General features: G+C 42.2%; 1 protein-coding gene across 23 annotated transcripts in view; it reads left to right on the top strand.

Annotated features, from left to right (window-relative positions):
* Nucleotides 1-17452, top strand: part of camk2b1 (calcium/calmodulin-dependent protein kinase (CaM kinase) II beta 1) — a 130155-nt gene that overhangs the window by 98009 nt on the left and 14694 nt on the right. For 12 of the 23 annotated variants that reach the window (XM_049578507.1, XM_049578505.1, XM_049578509.1 and 9 more), the window contains 2 exons: nt 5141-5185; nt 11072-11120. In XM_049578507.1, the coding sequence (XP_049434464.1) occupies nt 5141-5185; nt 11072-11120 (94 nt within the window). The remainder of the gene's footprint in view (nt 1-5140; nt 5186-11071; nt 11121-17452) is intronic. The other 11 variants (XM_049578510.1, XM_049578525.1, XM_049578523.1 and 8 more) reach the window with 1 other exon arrangement.

The following is a 17452-nucleotide window of genomic DNA, read 5'->3' as shown; positions in this document are numbered from 1 at the left end:
TACTGTTATTTTTAAAAAGGGAAAAAAATAGGTATAAGGATGCAAAATATATGAGTAGTTTTATGCCCAGTTTCAGTTGTCCAGTGTCCAGTCATTTTATAATAACTAGTCCATACCCGGGGATGTGTTATGTATGGAGCAGGGGTCTGCAACCTTTACTATCAAAAGAGCCATTTTTGACCCACATAAAAAAAAAAAATAAAAAAAAAATCTCTGGAGCTGCAATATATATTTGTGGCTTATCGTGACGACAACACAGCCTATTTAATCCAAATTAGCCTACAAACATTCCTCATATATCTAATTGAGCATTCATTGATATAGCTACTCTGCAGTGGGCTATTTATGATTTTTCAGTATTTAAATTTTGTGGCATTTCTCTATTTTCCTCCAAGACGCTTTCTTTTTCTTTTTTGGATTTGGAATCTATAGCTAGCCTTGCTAAAGTGACTCAAGACGAGCCATCGCTATTGAGATTCGGCACATTTTGGGAAAAGGCACCAGGCCGTAGACGTATGACGCACACAGTTGAAGAAGTGCTACAACTTTTTTTTTATTCAGTGTGTAGACTACACATTCATACAACTGGAACATGTAAGAATCAAAAGTGATGACTGAAAATTAAAATACTAAAAAATAACTTACTCATTTTAATATAATTTTTTGGGAGCCACTGGAGAAGGGCTAAAGAGCCGCATGTGGCTCCTGAGCCACAGGTTGCCTACCCCTGGTATAGAGGAATAAGAAATCAAAAACAGTATATTAGAGGAGATGCAAAATCAGAGCACTGTAAATGCACTGTGTAATAAATATTAATGTAAGACAAACAATGCACACTGTATTTAGAAACATGCTTTATGGCAAAATACATGGAGCATAGTTTTGGCTGACGGCACGGAGGCACGTGCGTGCGCGGGGCCGTGCACACAGGTCCACACATACACACGCAACATGGAGAAAGAATGAAAGAAACAGTGCAAAGTGCACAGCGCAATGTTTAGTTTGTAATGTTTGTAGGCTAATGTCAGTAAAGTGAAAATACGTAACGGCTGGCTCGCGCACACAGACACAGACGCACGTTCGTTCAATAAAATAATTACCTTAGTCTTCAGCAAGTGTTGGTGCTGGAAATTGCATGTCCCAGCCATAAACTGTGGTCCGAGCGCAGGTGTTTTCCAAGTGGTCTCCACGCATGCGCAGCTCGTGCTGCTAATGGTGCTCACAGTATGAATGGGTAGTGGACAAAAATGCGAATATAAACAGTAGAAATGTGGGGAAAAAATGCAAAAACGGCATCGTGGCTGTCTGCACATGACCAAGATGAAAGCCTATGTGCAAGTTCAGAAAAACAGGTCAAAGCAGTGAGGAGGGACGATGACGAAAACAGACGATGACAGACGGACGGGGGGACAGAGGTTTCTCTATTTAATAGTAGGATGTTGTCACAATACCAAAATTTGAAACAAAAAATGATACTCAATATCATGACAAATAATAACAAAAAGTTTAATGCACAAAAAAATGTGACAATTGTTTTACTTTGTGTCTCTGCCTTCAGTCATGTGGTGGGTTTGTTGCTGCAACAGCACGTTGAGGACCAGTTGATTTTGTAGTTTAATTTTATAACATATGATACACTTAAAAACATTCTTTTTTTTTTTCCTTTTAAATTCAAGTGTCCCTTCTCTAAATTCAGACTTTTCTGCAGGTCCTTGAAGGCAGCACAGGCTGAACTCTCCATTAGTTTGGGGTGGATAACTGATCTGTTGATCTGTTCTGAGCCGATCGCATCAGTTAGACCCAGTTCAGACCTGGTGGAATGAAATGTTAAGTTTCACTTCCAATGCTCCTGACACTCTGCTGCTACGTTTATGCCAAGAGTGCGCTCTGTGTTGTACAATAAATAACCAAACAGAATATATATTTCACCGGCGCTCCTAATGAACAGTCCAGCAGTCCAAAAACAGAAAATCTATTTGTGTCGGCAGATGTTTTGATCGTGGCTGGCGGCTACAAATGAATGAATGTGTGGGAAACCCTGCTGTTGTTTCATCTGTGCAGCCTTGGGTTGAATATCTGATTTGACAGTACTGTCATACAGTATTAGTTCAAGTTTTTGACCATCAAAGCTTTAGTGAGAAATATTTGCGATTAATGAGAGACAAGGATCAGTTAAAGCACCTAAAATAAAGTGACATTTAGCCACTTTGTTGGTCACATAAGCCATAAAAAAGAATACTTTGCAAGATGGCTGAGCTGTTACAGTTTTCCAGGTTTGTCGAGCTCGTTGTGGATTTGTGACTTTGGCGTATCTTGCATTTGACTTTTCAGGGTCATCTTCGCAATTTTTGAATCTATTCCAGATGCTTGACGTTTTGACATTTTGTTAATGTATCTGTAAGCTGGTCAAACTCTGCCAGTTTCTGTAGCACAGGACTGCTAGAGACTGACATTTGATGAGAGCAATTCAGAATCAGAAAACTACAACAAAGTTTAAATGTACTTGTCTGAGAATGATAAAAAACTATATATGTAAATACTGTTACATAAAGATTTCGAGATCATTTCAGTTTAAACACAAACAAAATAAGTATCGATAACTTATCGTTTAGCCCTTTTTGTAAAATGTTAAAGCAGATAAACGATGTCCTGATTCATACATTGGTTTCATTGGAAGCTGTTCTGTTGGCACATTCGTAGAAGAAGATAAATCTTCATAAAACTGACTCATTTCAGTCGTACTCCAGCAGTGAGCTACATTTGAAAGGGTGTACGAGCATAATGTTTCCGACACTATTTTCCTCTGCGCATTATTTAGCCAAAATAGCAGCATTATATCATGCCATTTATACACCCAGGCCACGCTTAATTATAAATCACTGGCAACTGAATCCTAGATGCCTCACTAATGATCTCACTTACTTCGACATGTAACACAGCTGAGGGACTCAGGCAAGTTTGTTTCCTGCATACTAAATATAGCTTTCATACAGTGGCTTTACAAAGCTCCATCTGAGCATGTAATGATAATATGTTACAGACTCTAGGTTATTGGTCAGTGGGTCACTAACTGATGTAACCCAGTGGTTACCCTGGTATGTTGGGGAATACCAGTTGCTGTATCACTAGCAGTAGCCTGGCCTCGGCGTGGTGCAGTGATTAGGGCTAGCCACCTGCTCTCAGTCCTTTCGCAGAGAAGGCAAAATGACAGTTGTCCTTTTGTGAGTGTGTACATGCATGTGATGTTAGCGTACACCCCAGTCCTCTTTGCACATGTGCAGACACATTGTAAAAAGCGCTTGATAGGAAGTGTGCATGGAGCAGAAGCACAAGAGGCTTTTTTTCCCCTGATCCTTGAAGGGAGTAGGGAGTGGGAGGGCGGCTGTGATCTCCATACTGTTGCTAGGGACTTGAGCTAGTTACGGTTTAGCCATTTGGTACATTAACTCCTTCATCACAGAGCTGCCAGGTCATGGAGAGACACACTTACGTGACCTTAATTTTCTGACCTGGAAGCAGTGTGGTGGGCTGCTGAGATTCCTACATTACATGTGCACAAGTACTTGAATATATACGTGTGGCTTGACTCTATTTACGTTTAACAAAAGGCCCTCTAAATGAAATCATTTGACTCATCTGCACCACTGGAACATCCCTGCATGAGCCGCAGTGTTAATGTAAAGTCAGTGTCGATGATATGACACCATCAGCCCCCTCCTTCTAATCTGCAAACCCCAGGTACTTTATTCTCACTCATCATCTTCTCCCAAGTTGCCGCCGGTGCCTGTTGCCCCGGGTGACGGTTGCCCTGACAACACCGCCATCATCACCAGGGAGAAAGCTGATGATTGGTCATCACAGAGGTGTCATTTCCTGGTAGGGGGAGAAGAGAGCTGCAAATAATATGGGGGGGGGGGGGCTGGGTTCTGATTTACTGTACATCAAATAACAGTTTTTGGCAGACTGTGGAGAGCTGCAGAAAGGGGGAGAAAATATATCCATCTCTGTTCTGAATCATCAGCAATCAGTGCCAGCTGTATGAAGTGACAAGACGGCAACACTTTGGGCTTTGTGAGTTGCAAAGTTCAAGCAGCACTGTTTGAAAAGAGCCACTCATTGTGCTAAAAATGTAACAAAGTCTTTGCGGAAATGACATAAAAATCAGAAACTACAACATGAAAAGAAGAAAAGAGACTATGCTGTGCTATGAGTGGAAGTTCCAGCTTAGTTTTAGTAGCAAGAAGGTTAAGAGGGGTGTTGGTAGCAGAAGTGATAACGAGAAAAGTTATACGGCTAATCTCGTGGAGCGACTGAGCCAATTCCATATTCCATGCACACGATCCTGACCAACAAAAGACCCGACAGTATTTCTTTAAGAAAGAAATCCCAAAATGTTGCCAGGATGGAGTGCTCGCCTTTTCTTTTGAGACAAGTGTGAGGGAACAGAATGACCCGTTTTCATCTTGTGGGCCATCTTTTTGCCGGGTGTGCCGGTGCCTTGTAAGATGTTGAGGCTGGTGTTTATCTATGTCAGAGCTCATTTATATTGTATGAGCTCGCTGTTCTGGTGTACAATTCTCTTGATTCTGCACATATTTGCATCATGTAGGGCATTGGAGGCAACTTAAGGATTATGCATGCACAGCGGGGCAGTGCGGAAGTAAAGAGCAGCCATGTTCGGCAAAAGCCTGGATAAGCTAAGGTTTAAAAATGTCACAGTTTTGAGTGCAACTTAATGCTGCCCCTTTCCTCAGGCTGTGTACAGACTGTGTGTGTGAGAGAGCGAGAATGCGTGTGAGTACTGATGTGCTCATGGCAGACACTTCACCCTGCGTTTCAGTACTGTCTCTGACTCTCGATTACATTTTTCAGCTCATCCACCCACTCTTTCTCTCTGTTTGAAGGATTCTTCTCTCTTTCCTTTGTCAGCGTTAACAAGCACTTTCTCTTCATCCAACATTCATATCACTCTCCTCTCCCTCTTTTTACACTTAATCCATTCCTATCAACTTTTATGTCACAGCCTCTTCTCTTTCTTTCCCTCCCGCTCTCTTCCCCTCTCTTTCCTCTTTCTCGTTTATTCCACGGTCCTCCATCTTCCCTCCTCCTCCTCCTCCTCCTCCTCTTCTTCCTCCTCCAGGAACCTCAGACAACTGTCATCCATAATCCAGTGGACGGGACGAAGGTATACATACATCATCCCCCGGTCCTTACCTACTCTTTATCCTCTCTATCATTCTCCTCCTCTTCCTCTTCTTCTCCTGCCCTTTGATCCTTCTTCTCATCGTGCATTTGTGTGAGCGCACCATGGCATTGGTTTACTAATGGGTTTGTGCATATGTCTGTGTGTGTGTGTTAGATTACACTCCTCAGATAGATTACTTTATATTATGAATGGAACAAGTGGTTATTGGGATAGCGAACGTTGAGAGAACTTTCCCTTAAAAATATAACAACACTCAGTATCATCCAGGTGCATTTCTTTTCCCCGTCTTGCCTTTGTTCAAGCAGAGCATTGTGCAGCATAATGAGCAGTGTTGCTAATGATTTTATGTTTACATTCATGCAAAAACAGGACCTTTTACCACAGTGTGGAATCTAGATTATAGAATTAAAAAATGGAGTTGTCAGAAAGCTCAGATGTAGATAAAACACATATTTTTTGTTAGGGATGCACCGATTTATTGGCTGTACATCGCCATCAGCCCATATAAAATAAGATGACATTCACTGTGGCAGATGCTTTCCTGTTGTATCACTTCGATTTTGTGCAGGCTAAAAAGAAGGGCTCAAACGTACAGCCTCCCATCGTCCCGGGACAATAGAAAACGTTGTTGGGATGAACAGAGATGGAGAGAGGGACACCTCTGGGACAAAAGGAACAACTCACTATGGACACATCAGGGGACGCATCCTTTTGTGTCTCTGATAATTGTGAACTACAACTCTGTGTTTAAAACGTCGAGGAGAGATTGTTAACGTTAACTGTAACTAACAGCCAGTGAAGGTTGCATCGGGTTAAATTATGATGTGTTTAAGCTGTCTTCGGTAAAAAGGTAACCTGGAAATCCAGATGCCCCGCCCCCAGCAAATTCGAATTTGCTCTGCATGGGGATCTGGCCCCGACGAGCAGAGCACGGTGAATCGCCATTGGACCAATCAGATCAGTCTATCTGACAGAGGCGGGCTCTGGGTGGGCGTAACATGATGAAGACAGCACTGCGCTGTAGGAGTCAAAAAGTAAACAGCCAAGATGGCAGCTGCCAAAGGACTGCATCCATTCAGTTTAGCTTTGGAAGAAACGCTATAAGCCAACTACACTTATCTTTTTCCTTGAGAGAGGAACAGAAGACTGCCCTAGAAGCCTTCGCTTCCAGGAAGGATGTTTTTGCTGTTTTGCCGACGGGATACGGCAAAAGCATAATATATCAGTTAGCCCCACTGGTTGGCAAACTAATGGGGCTTAGTGCAATGAATACGTCACCTTGTTTTTTTGCTCTGATTGGCCATCGTGCTATCCAGTTGCGTGTGGCGACATTTGAAATGCCTCAGTTAGTGCCCCTTGGGTTGGAAGGGTGTATCGGTGAGGGCCCGCCTCAAAATCTTTCTAGATTTGAGTCTGGATTTCCAGGCTAGTAAAAAGGAGTATTGAGCGAAGATAAATTATAATGTTCGCTTGATGTTGTTAAATGTAATCTGCTAAAATGAAGCTTTGACGAGAAATTTCAATAAATAAGTTGCTTGAAGGAGGAATTTGCTGATGTTTTCACAGCAGTATAACAGGGAATTATGGGGATGTCAGTAGCATAGTGCCAGCGCCCCATGTACAGAGGTATTGCCTTGCTGCAGCGGCCGCGGGCTCGAATCCAGCTCATGGCCCCTTGCTGCATGTCAGTCCCCACTCTCTCTCTCTGTCTCTCCATTTCACCTTCTGTCCTGTCAATAAAGGCAAAAAAGCCAATAAAAAATAATCTTTAAAGAGGGAATAATGAAATGTTTAGTATAAAGTACGCCTGCCCCCGACTAAGAGTTATCCTCGTCAACCACCAGTCGTCATTTAGGGCCATTAGTTGACTAGTCGCCCGCATGTTTATGATATTAATTTAATTATTTAATTATATATTTTGGTGGTTTGAGTTGAAGGTGTGAGAAAGAATAGTATCAGTAACATTGTTAACACTGTGCTACATTACAGAGAAATACAAAACCGTACTAATGAACCTTTATTAATATAGGTCTATATTTTATCTCCAAGTGCACGTCACACACTGAGCGAGCCGCCTGTTAATGACGCTGTGGGCTAATGGGCATGTAGCTACTTCCTTGTTTCAGATGATACGTCATATTTGTAGTCGACCAATGAAGATGAGTTTACATATCATGAAAAAGTTATTTTTTGATTGAGTTTGTGCTTATTCAAAGGTAATTGTTCAGTTTAGTAATTTTTTTGCCATGGATGTGTCTTTATTTCCCTGGCACAAAAAGGGGGAATAAATAACAACAAAAACAAAAACAAAATAAACAAGAGCAGCAGCAACAAAAAACCCTCAGAGTTGGTATCAGCTATTGGCTGTAGTTATTTTGAACATCGGTATCGGTGCATCCCTAATTTCTGTATCGTTGTCGTTATTGATCTTTGGTTTGTACCCTATCACGCAGCCTCCTAAATGTTGTTGCTACAGTTAGTGTGAATGTGTGTGGGTCTGTAGGTGTTTAGAGGATGTGCATGAACCTGCATGACTTTGCAGTCAGATCCCTTCATCAGGTATGACCAAGCATTTATTATCCGTGTCTGTGCGTGTGTGTGTGCCACTGTGTTTGCTGAGTTGTGATGCGCACAGCTGAAGGGGAACAGTAACGTAACTTTTTTTTTCCTGAAGCCACATCCCAGTTTTGCATCACAACAGAGTGACCTTTCCAGTAGATTTTGGGTCAGAGGGAAGTGCTTGGCTTTGCATTGTGAACAACAGCAGGACTTGGGAAGTTTGAAGGGAGGCAACACAGGAAGGCACTGAAAGTGTCACGGAAGAATTCTGCTTCATTGCAGTTTTGTGTTTTCACACTAGGGGCCAGATGTCACAAGAAACATGCACACACACCTTCTTCCACAGGTAAAATGGTATTTATAAAGGGAGAACGTGCACCCCTCACACACGTACACTTAGTTTTAGCTGAGATAGCTACTGGTGATGTGATAAGGAGGAGACTGAATGTAAGTTGAGAGACAGATAACATTGTTTTTATGTTGTTATTTCAGGCTGCACATCGCTCTGTAAAATGTCCACAAAGACACTTTTAAGAACTTCTTTTTAAATCATTTATGAGTGATTATCATATCATTCTTTTATTAACATTTGAGCCATCACCTCCTCCCCGGAAAGCCTAATCAGTCTTCTTTCAGCATTGGCAGTTTAAAAACAAAATCGGGGAATGCAGCAAAATGCCGCCTGCCTACTTTTGTTTATACAGAATGCACCTTTTTCGGGGCAATGGGGGCGTGAGCAAGTAACAAAACATGTAGCTCAGCGTGTGACGTAAACAGTGGCGTGGGAGGGAAGCCACAGCTGGTCAGGCCTTCTGCAATTCTCTCGAAAATTGGCCCGTCCTTCACTGTTCCCGTCATCTGACGGTTAATGGCCTCTTCGTTTGCGAGGGCAAGAAGGGCACGCAATTCCTTGTCTCCCCAGTTGCTCATCTTTACAGTGTCTGTCAGGTTTGCGTTTCCCTCTTGCTACTAGCTGCTCGCTAATTCCTGCTATCAGCTGTTTCCTGTTTATCCACCGCCAATGGCTCGCACGTGCGGCATCATCAACAGCTCCTCCTACAAGTCATCAACAGCCCCTCCCATTGCGGAGGGCCACCTCGGTCTGTTTAAACTAAAAGGGTTCCGCCAATATGACTACCCTATGAGGCGGAAAATTGGGCACCTCGGATCAACTCGCCAATCCGCCTCTGTGTGTATAAACGCTCGCAGCTTGCCGGCAAAACGGCCCAACATTCACCGAAAATCTGGCCGTGTAAAAGGGGCTATTGGTCTTCCCTCTGATCTGTAACAATAATGATGACCAAGATTTTACCGTGACGATGGTTTGAGGAAATGTGATGAATTTGTGAAGGGGCGCTACAAATGTCCACAGCGATGCGTAATGATAGCCGCTCTTGCAGCATTTGAGAACCTCACAGATGTGACAGCGTTAGTGAACAACCACTTTCTCTGCTGTAATTTGTCATTGACAGGTCTAATGATTGGTACAGTAGATGGTACAACAGTTGATGTGCAAACAGATGTTGAAGACCATTTCTACATCCATTAATATCGAACTGTGCTAGCGTGAAAATTAGGCTCATGCATGTACGCCCTGTTTCACAGCGACGAGAGTTATAGAACGTAATCATGCGGCTTTATAGAACTGACGAAAAGAATGTGTATGCATATTTCTGAAACTTCTCCCGTGTGCCTAGCGTATAGGAAGACTATGGTGGCCGATGCAGAAACATGAATGAACCTATCTAGAGCTAGCGTTTTGCGATTTGTCCGTTCTGGGCTACTGTAGAGACAACATGGCAGACTCTGTGTTGGAGGACCCGCTACATATGTAGTTTCAGGTGATTACAAACTAATAAAAGACAGTCAGTGTTATTATACTTAATTTATCCCCTGAAACTCTACACATTCAACATCTAGAACACTTGCTTCCCTTGTTTGGTCCGTCTGGTCATGTGAGTATGATGAATTTGACCTGCGTGCGCCCATATCGACACTTTTGTACAGGAAAGGACCCAAAACATGAGGTTTTATAAAACAGTAAAGCTGCCTCTGTGATGCGTGGACATCCTGGCATTGCAGAACAAACAGAGGGGATGCCTCGAGTCATGATTAAATGGGTGAAATACTTTAGTTTATGGACTGAGAAACAAATATAGACTGAACAACAGTGAGGGTTAATTACAGCAACATGCACAAATAAGTATCGTATTTTGGTAGGTAACATTTACAAGCCTTCGATGCAATGAAATGAATAAAATGCTAAATGTCAGAAAGAAAACTTCTCTCTGTGATTCAGACCAAAGAAAACAAACTGTAGGTGCGATCACACTTATAATGATATTTCTAATATGTGAGGATGCCACAGTTCTCTCCCTCACACACACACACACACACACACACACACATATACACACACATACAGTTTTTCTATTCCCTTGTTCTTCCTCTCCTCAGGTCACCAGCTGCTCTTTAGAAGGCTATGAAACCACTTTTGCGCTTTGTGCTTGCTATGCTGTTCGTGCACGCGTGTACTTCTAATGAGGTCACCGAGTCTCTCAACTCTCCTCTACATGCAGGGGAATTTAGGCCCATTTAATCTGCTAATTGGAAATCTGAAGCTAACTTCTCCTCTGGCGAAAGCCCGAGATGAGAGACACAGCCAGGCAGACAGAGAGGTAGATGGATAGATGGCACGATCTGAAGCCATGCTTAAGATGACAACTTATTGCCCTGTGAGAACCCCCTCCACCTGCCCCCACTGTTGGAATAGATGGATGGAGCACATCCCATTGAGTTTCTGTCAGTTTCGGCAAGAGACGAGAGCACCCTGCGGAGGAAAGACGTCACTTGTCCACATGGTGTGAATGTGATGCACACACACACACAGAGAATGAAGCTGCCTGGAGTAGAAGAAGACAAAAGAGGTTTCAGGTCAAGGGTAAAAAAAGTCAAATATAGAATGACTGCTGTGGATTATTGGGCTTCTGGGCTGATGGTTTGCTGCATGGTTTGACTTTATATTCGCAGAGGCCGGATGATGGTGACACATTAACACTTTAACAAGACTGTGTTTCTGTCCTTGTTTGACATCTGTTTATGAATGTAGTCACATTAATTGGACATATTTGGTGCTCTGTAACCACTTTTGGTTTTGTGAGGACTTGACATAACAACACAGGAAAACGCCCCCTACTGGCCTGTGATCTGACTGTGTACAACAAGTGTCGTGATGTGTGTCCTCATGTGTATTTAGCACATATGTGTGCGCTGAACCCAAACTCACTGTCTGTCTCTGATCTCCAGGAATCATCAGACAGCAGCAACACCACCGTGGAGGATGAAGACGTGAAAGGTAAGACCGCAGAGACACAAGAACTAACAACACGACAAATTCCGAAGCTCAGAAAAGTCATGTATTGACCCTTTGCTGCAAGTGAAAGGTCAGAATGCTTCTGTGAGCAAATTTTGCAGCATCCCTTGACATTTCCACTGTACTGATGTAATTGTTTGTTGCTGCAGCCAGTCTACAAAGAACGTGGGTAACGGCAGAATTCCACCACGATGTGCCTCTCGTGATCATAAAGATCACATGAGGAGGACAAGTCATTTTTTGGAACACTAGAAACATTAAAAACAAGTGTATGACATTCAGCAGATAGCACGCCCAGAAAGTAGAGGAGATTTGGTCGACTGCCTCTCAGTAGGGCTGCACAATTAATCGAATATTAACCATGAGTGACTGCAATATTGACGCTTAAAATGCATGCTGGGATCATAAAAAACGCTGCTGCATAACACATCAAGCTATTCCTAAAAAAAAAGCTGTCGTGACTGTTGCAACTGCAGACGGACGTAATGAAAATCATCTGTTCATTATCTATCATCATCCATTGTCTGGAAGTATTTCGGATTTAGAGAGAACAAATCACATCCAAAGAGTGCGTGAGATTTGTGTCTGCAACACAAAGAAGCACAACTTGTTAAACCACCTGAAAAAAGCACCACAATTTGCAGTATGATGAATACATGAAGGCCGAGAAGAATAACATTGTTAACATTACCTCACTACATCCCTGACCTTTTCCAGTGTCAGCTCAGACATCCATAACAGCACACTGTGTGTAATAAATCTAAAAAATACAGTGGTTAGGCCTGCCCCTGACTAAGAATTTGTATCGTCAACCAACAGTCATCATTTAGGGCCATTAGTCGACTAGTCGCCCGCATGTTTACGATGTTAATTAATTATTAAATGATATTTTCTGGTGGTTTGAGTTGAAGGTGTGAGAAAGAATAGTATCAGTAACATTGTTAACACTGTGCTACATTACAGAGAAATACAAACTGTACTAATGAACCTTCATTAATATAGGCCTATATTTTATCTACAAGTGCACGTCACACACTGAGCGAGCCGCCTGTTAATGACGCTGTGGGCTAATGGGCATGTAGCTACTTCCATGTTTCAGATGATACGTCATGTTTGTAGTCGACCAATGAAGATGAGTTTACATATCACCTTGGGTTCGTCCTTCACCTTCTCAAAATGATCCCACACTTTGGATTTCCTGCCCGACATGTTATTAACTAGCCTGTGGAATAACCGCAGGTACCCACCCTGGAAATTAACCTGACTCCTGTCTGACTGCTGAGCGTGGACACTTCCTGTGTCTGTCCTTTCAAATTAAATTCCCACGTGGTCCAGTCATACAGGTTGGTGGATACATATCCATCCAGGTTTAAAAAAAAGATGGAAATAACCAATGCAGTCACATTTCATTCGGCCAAATATATGGATCCAATAAACGCTGTCAGTATTAATCAAACTTATCATGGTTATTATTTTAGCCATAATTGTGCAGCCCTTTTTCAGTAGAGCTTGTTAAGTTTTCAGGTTTTGTGATGGTGGATTGCAACAAGTTCTGCTCCTACTCTGAAGTTACACATGTGGAAAAGGATTCTTAGATTCTCCTCACAAGTTGTCAGTGACATAATTCTTGTACCTGAATGAGCTTGTATTTATGAAATTGGACATTTTTTTTATGGTTAATGATTACCATTAAATGTTCTGACAACACAGAGGGCACAACAAGTCCTCTTACAACTGGCGCTCTGCTTTGCATGAGCTTCTTGTTTACTAGACGGCAGTTTGAAGAGCCTCAGGGTGCCGATGCATTTTGATGCCAACTGTTAAAACTCTCTCTCTCTTGTGACTGGCGTTGTCTTCGTTTTGGCTTATTGGAGGTTTTTTGCTCTGTCTCTGAGATGTGTTTTTATTTTTTGACAGGGTGAACTTTTGTGTCATGGTGATTCTTGGCCATTTGTAAAAGCTTTTAGGTGTGAAAAGGAACAAAAAATGGCTTTGTTTTTATTCAGTCACCATGTGAACACCAAAATAGAGATGTTTTAATTGAGTTTTACTCTTAGTTTGAAAATAAAAGTTATACGTACACATGTGTGGTATGGATTGTGTAGAAGAGACTTATAGTAAAGTTAGTCATGAAGCAGTCAACCGGCTGATAGCTGACCTCTTACTGACCCCTCATGGAGCCTGGCTGTATTGCTTCCTTCTGCTGGTTTTTTGAAAAGACTGTTTGTGTGTGTGTGTGTGTGTGTGTGTGTGTGTGTGTGTGAGGTTTTTTTGGGGCGGCTGTGAAATCTAAGAGGCCTTGTAATGCCGTTGAGGTCTGGCTTTCTCAAAAGTGTTGCCATTTGGCTGAAATCTTAATACTGAGAAACACACACCTCTGGAATAACAACATGCCTGTGCGAGGTGTCAGCTTGCAGAGTAGTGTTGCTTGTGGCTGGGATTGTAAAATGACCGTCTCAGTCGTGCACATGTCACACAAATCAGCACGTAACTACACGTAAAGTGCTTTTGTGTCCGCTGTGTGTGTGTGTGTGTGTGTGTGTGTGTGTGTGTGTGTGTGTGACTGAATCTGTGTTTGCGTAAAGTGTGATTTTGTGTGTGTGTGTGTGTGCACCTAACACTCAGACACCCCTGTTCTCCACATCTAAGCCGAGTACAATGCGTAAATCGGGTCATGAATGTATCGTTTCGGTGCCGGGCATACAGAACAGAATGTGCAGTTCCATGTCCTCCTCTTCCTCCCTACAGAGGCTTTGCTGCTATGTCACAAATCCTCAAGCAACCATGGCAGAGCCATCATGTAGGTCTGTAAGAAAAATGAAGCGTGTTGGAAAGAGGACTAAAATTATCGAGAAGGACTCAAGTACAAAGTTATAGTTTGTAAATCTTGTTCAGTGAAAAGGTTACTGAGGTACTTTAAAAACAAAGTGTTAAATTTAAAGCCCTGAGAGGATGGAGTTCAGACTAAAAAAATGATTTAAATACTTAGGAAAACGCTCTATGCCAGTGGTTCCCAATTGGTGGGTGGCGGTCCAAAAGTGGGTCACGAGTCCATTCTGAATGGAGCACAAGTGACTCGTGAACGTGTCAAGTTTGTAAAAATCACACTTTATTTTTAAGTGCAGTGAATTTCCAGCACAAAGCTTTTATTTTGAAGTGTGGTTTCCTGCTGTTGAGCAAGACAGAGACAGCAAACTAGCTTGAGGACATGTCCAAACGCAAGTATGACACTGAATGTATTAAACTGTGTGGATCTCTAACTAATGACTAAGGAAAAATCTGGACTCCGTGGCTGGACCAGTTAGGAACCACTGCTCTTTGCATATTTGCACACGTTTTCACCATCTCAGCCAATGGCAACCATGGAAAACTTGGAAATTCATCCATTTTCTGTAACCGCTTATCCTGTTGGGGGTCGCGGGGGTGCTGGAGCCTATCCCAGCTGACACTGGGCGAGAGGCAGGGTGCACCCTGGACAGGTCACCAGACTATCACAGGGCTGACACATAGAGACAGACAACCATTCACACTCACATTCACACCTACGGACAATTTAGAGTCACCAATTCACCTGCATGTCTTTGGACTGTGGGAGGAAGCTGGAGTACCTGGAGGAAACCCACGCTGACACGGGGAGAACATGCATACGAGCCGCATGTGAACGGGGCACCCTCTTACTGTGAGGCAACAAACTTGGAAATTAAAAAGACATGTGAACGGAAAACAAACAATGTTAAAAAATTAAACTACTTTGATGGAAGTGATGTTGATTCACTGTGTAGTCTTGATTGTTTAGAGTGTGTTTTCCACAGTGGGACTGATCTTAAACCTGGCCCCTTTCCTGCAGCACAGAGCAGGTACATTTTGAAATTACTTATCACTCAAATGCACATAAAACAAGACACAGATCACTGTACTTAGTGACTGCTGGAGCTTTTAAACATGACAAACTATTAAGTGTCACAACCGCTGTCAAGCTGTCAGAGGCACACTGGGTCTCCCTCACCTGGTGGTGAAGCTGTGGGGTGCACAGTGTTCTGTCTCTCATCTGATGCTAACACCATTGTGGTGTGATGCCTATTTTTTGTTGAGATGACGTCTTTGTGTTAATATTAGGCCTATTATTTCATGCTTATTTGTTACAGGGTTTTGTTAGTTGTGACTGTTAAGATTGAAAAGGGCAATATGAATCAGACATAGTGCTGTGCATTGTTATTGCTGCTGCCATCCTCTTTGAGATGTGTTCTAGAAAAAGATATGTTTACACAAGGCATTGATCCCTTCTCAGGTAATTTATGTGATCACTTGATCTTGAAAGATATTACTTGTGCCCATCTCTATGTGCAGCACTGCAACACTATTCTGAAGTCATTCATAGAGGAGCAGTGAGTCGTCTATGTATCTGCACACTGTCCAGTAAAAATGTAATCCCATTCACCTAACATGCCTCCTGGATGGGAATATCGTAAAACATCTGATTCATAAAAGTTTACACCGCTACTTGTTTAACCGTTCGGTCCCCCTTATAAAAAATCATACCTGTCCCCTTCAGGACGTTTTTCATCCTTGTTGAAAAACAACCATAAAATTATTAAACATTAATTTTTTTTTCTACCTTTTTTTGGCTTAAATCTTTTAACCAACTGCTACTCAGATTATACATATCAAATATTTATTCATTTTGAGGATTTTTAACCCTTTATATGCCATTTTCTTTACATGAAGTCACTGTTACTTTTATGGAAAAAAACATGAATTATGAATTACTTTCTATATAATAAATGTTGGATGGAATTTTTTTTTCGTGTTATCACAGTCTGGGATATGTGAATGATTAATAACAGCACCAATTTTGATGAATTATTATTTTTTGTGCAGTTTCAATTTTTCAGTAAACACTGACACCTGTCCCCTTCAGGACATTTTTCATCCTTGTTTAAAAACAACCATAAAAATATTAAATATTAATATTTTTTTCTACTTTAAAAAAAAAAAAATAGGAGAAAATTTCAGGCAATTTTACTGCTTATTATTTAGTGTGTGTTTGCTCTGCTGGGGAAGCAGGAGAAAATGTATGATTCAGCTGGATTTTAGTAAAAACTTCCATTTTGATCCCCTAACTTGACATTGTGTATTTTGAGTCCATGTACACACACACACAAACTAATATTGTAATATTTTGATACAGACCACACTGTCACATCCTTATGAGCACAGCAAGACCATTTTTTGATCTACTCTGCATTTGCCCTCCCTGTTAGGGGCTTATAGTGCTTCAAGTGCCAAACCAGAAATTGTATTGAAAAGACAGCAGGGCCCCAAAAATGGAAATTGGCCCCATCTGTTTGTTTTTTATTTGTTTGTTTTGTTTTGTTTTTACCATTCTTGGGTCTCTCTAACTAACCTGACTGCCAGACATTTTTTATGTAAATTGAAGGGGAATCAAAAAATGTCTTTTTAATGGGTTTCAATGGGGACGGTTTTCGTCTGAGGGGGCGAGGTGTTGTAAAAGGTTGCCATTTGTGTATTTTAGGCCTGATTTAGGAGCAGCTTTAAAATTTCAAAATATCACCAAAAATAAGGTTTCTGACCAAATGTCATGCTATATGCAGGAACACAGCCAAAGTTATCAAAAAATACAAACTGAAAAATGACTGAAAAGGACGTTTTCCATCCGAGGGTGACCGGAGGGTTAAAATGAATTATAAAATTCACCCTTTACGGGAGTAGGGTACCCCGAGGGAGCATTGCGTCACCCTTATAGCCCCGGGCTCTACTGTACTTTCCCTGTGTACACAGTGAAAGGTATGCACCCCCTACACATATCCTTTCCTTCCAAGGTCCCAAATTGGAGCCCTACCACCCCACCCCTCTGGCAGGAGAGGGCAAGGGCACCTTGGGAGGGGGGTCGGGGCTAAAGGGGGAGGCGTCTATATTTAGCCCTGGTGGCAGGAAACAGAGACGGAGTGCCCAGAGAGGCGTTAAAAACACACCGCTCTGCTAGCGCCACCCTTGGATAGTATTAGTCTCACACAGCAGTTTTAAGACTCTTAAGATACGAACCCGCAGATAGCACGCTTAGCACCAGAGAAAACTACAAGGGCCAGGTGAGTGCGGGAGGAAGGGGAGCCGTGTGTGGTTAGTGGAATAGTTCATGTCATGTCGGCCTTTGTAGGATCTTGTCAGGTCAGCGAGTGCTCGACAGCTGGTTTGTAACCCAACACCTGTGCAGGCTCTCGGAGCATCTGAACACATATCTGCTCTGTTACTCTCAAAACTTTTATAGTAGAGAATATGTTACAGAGAGTTTTCTG

Source organism: Epinephelus fuscoguttatus, linkage group LG6, assembly GCF_011397635.1.
Source record: "Epinephelus fuscoguttatus linkage group LG6, E.fuscoguttatus.final_Chr_v1".
NCBI classification, from domain to species: Eukaryota; Metazoa; Chordata; class Actinopteri; order Perciformes; family Serranidae; genus Epinephelus; species Epinephelus fuscoguttatus.
Note: the sequence above shows the minus strand (reverse complement) of the source record. Positions and strands in the feature narration are given on the sequence as shown.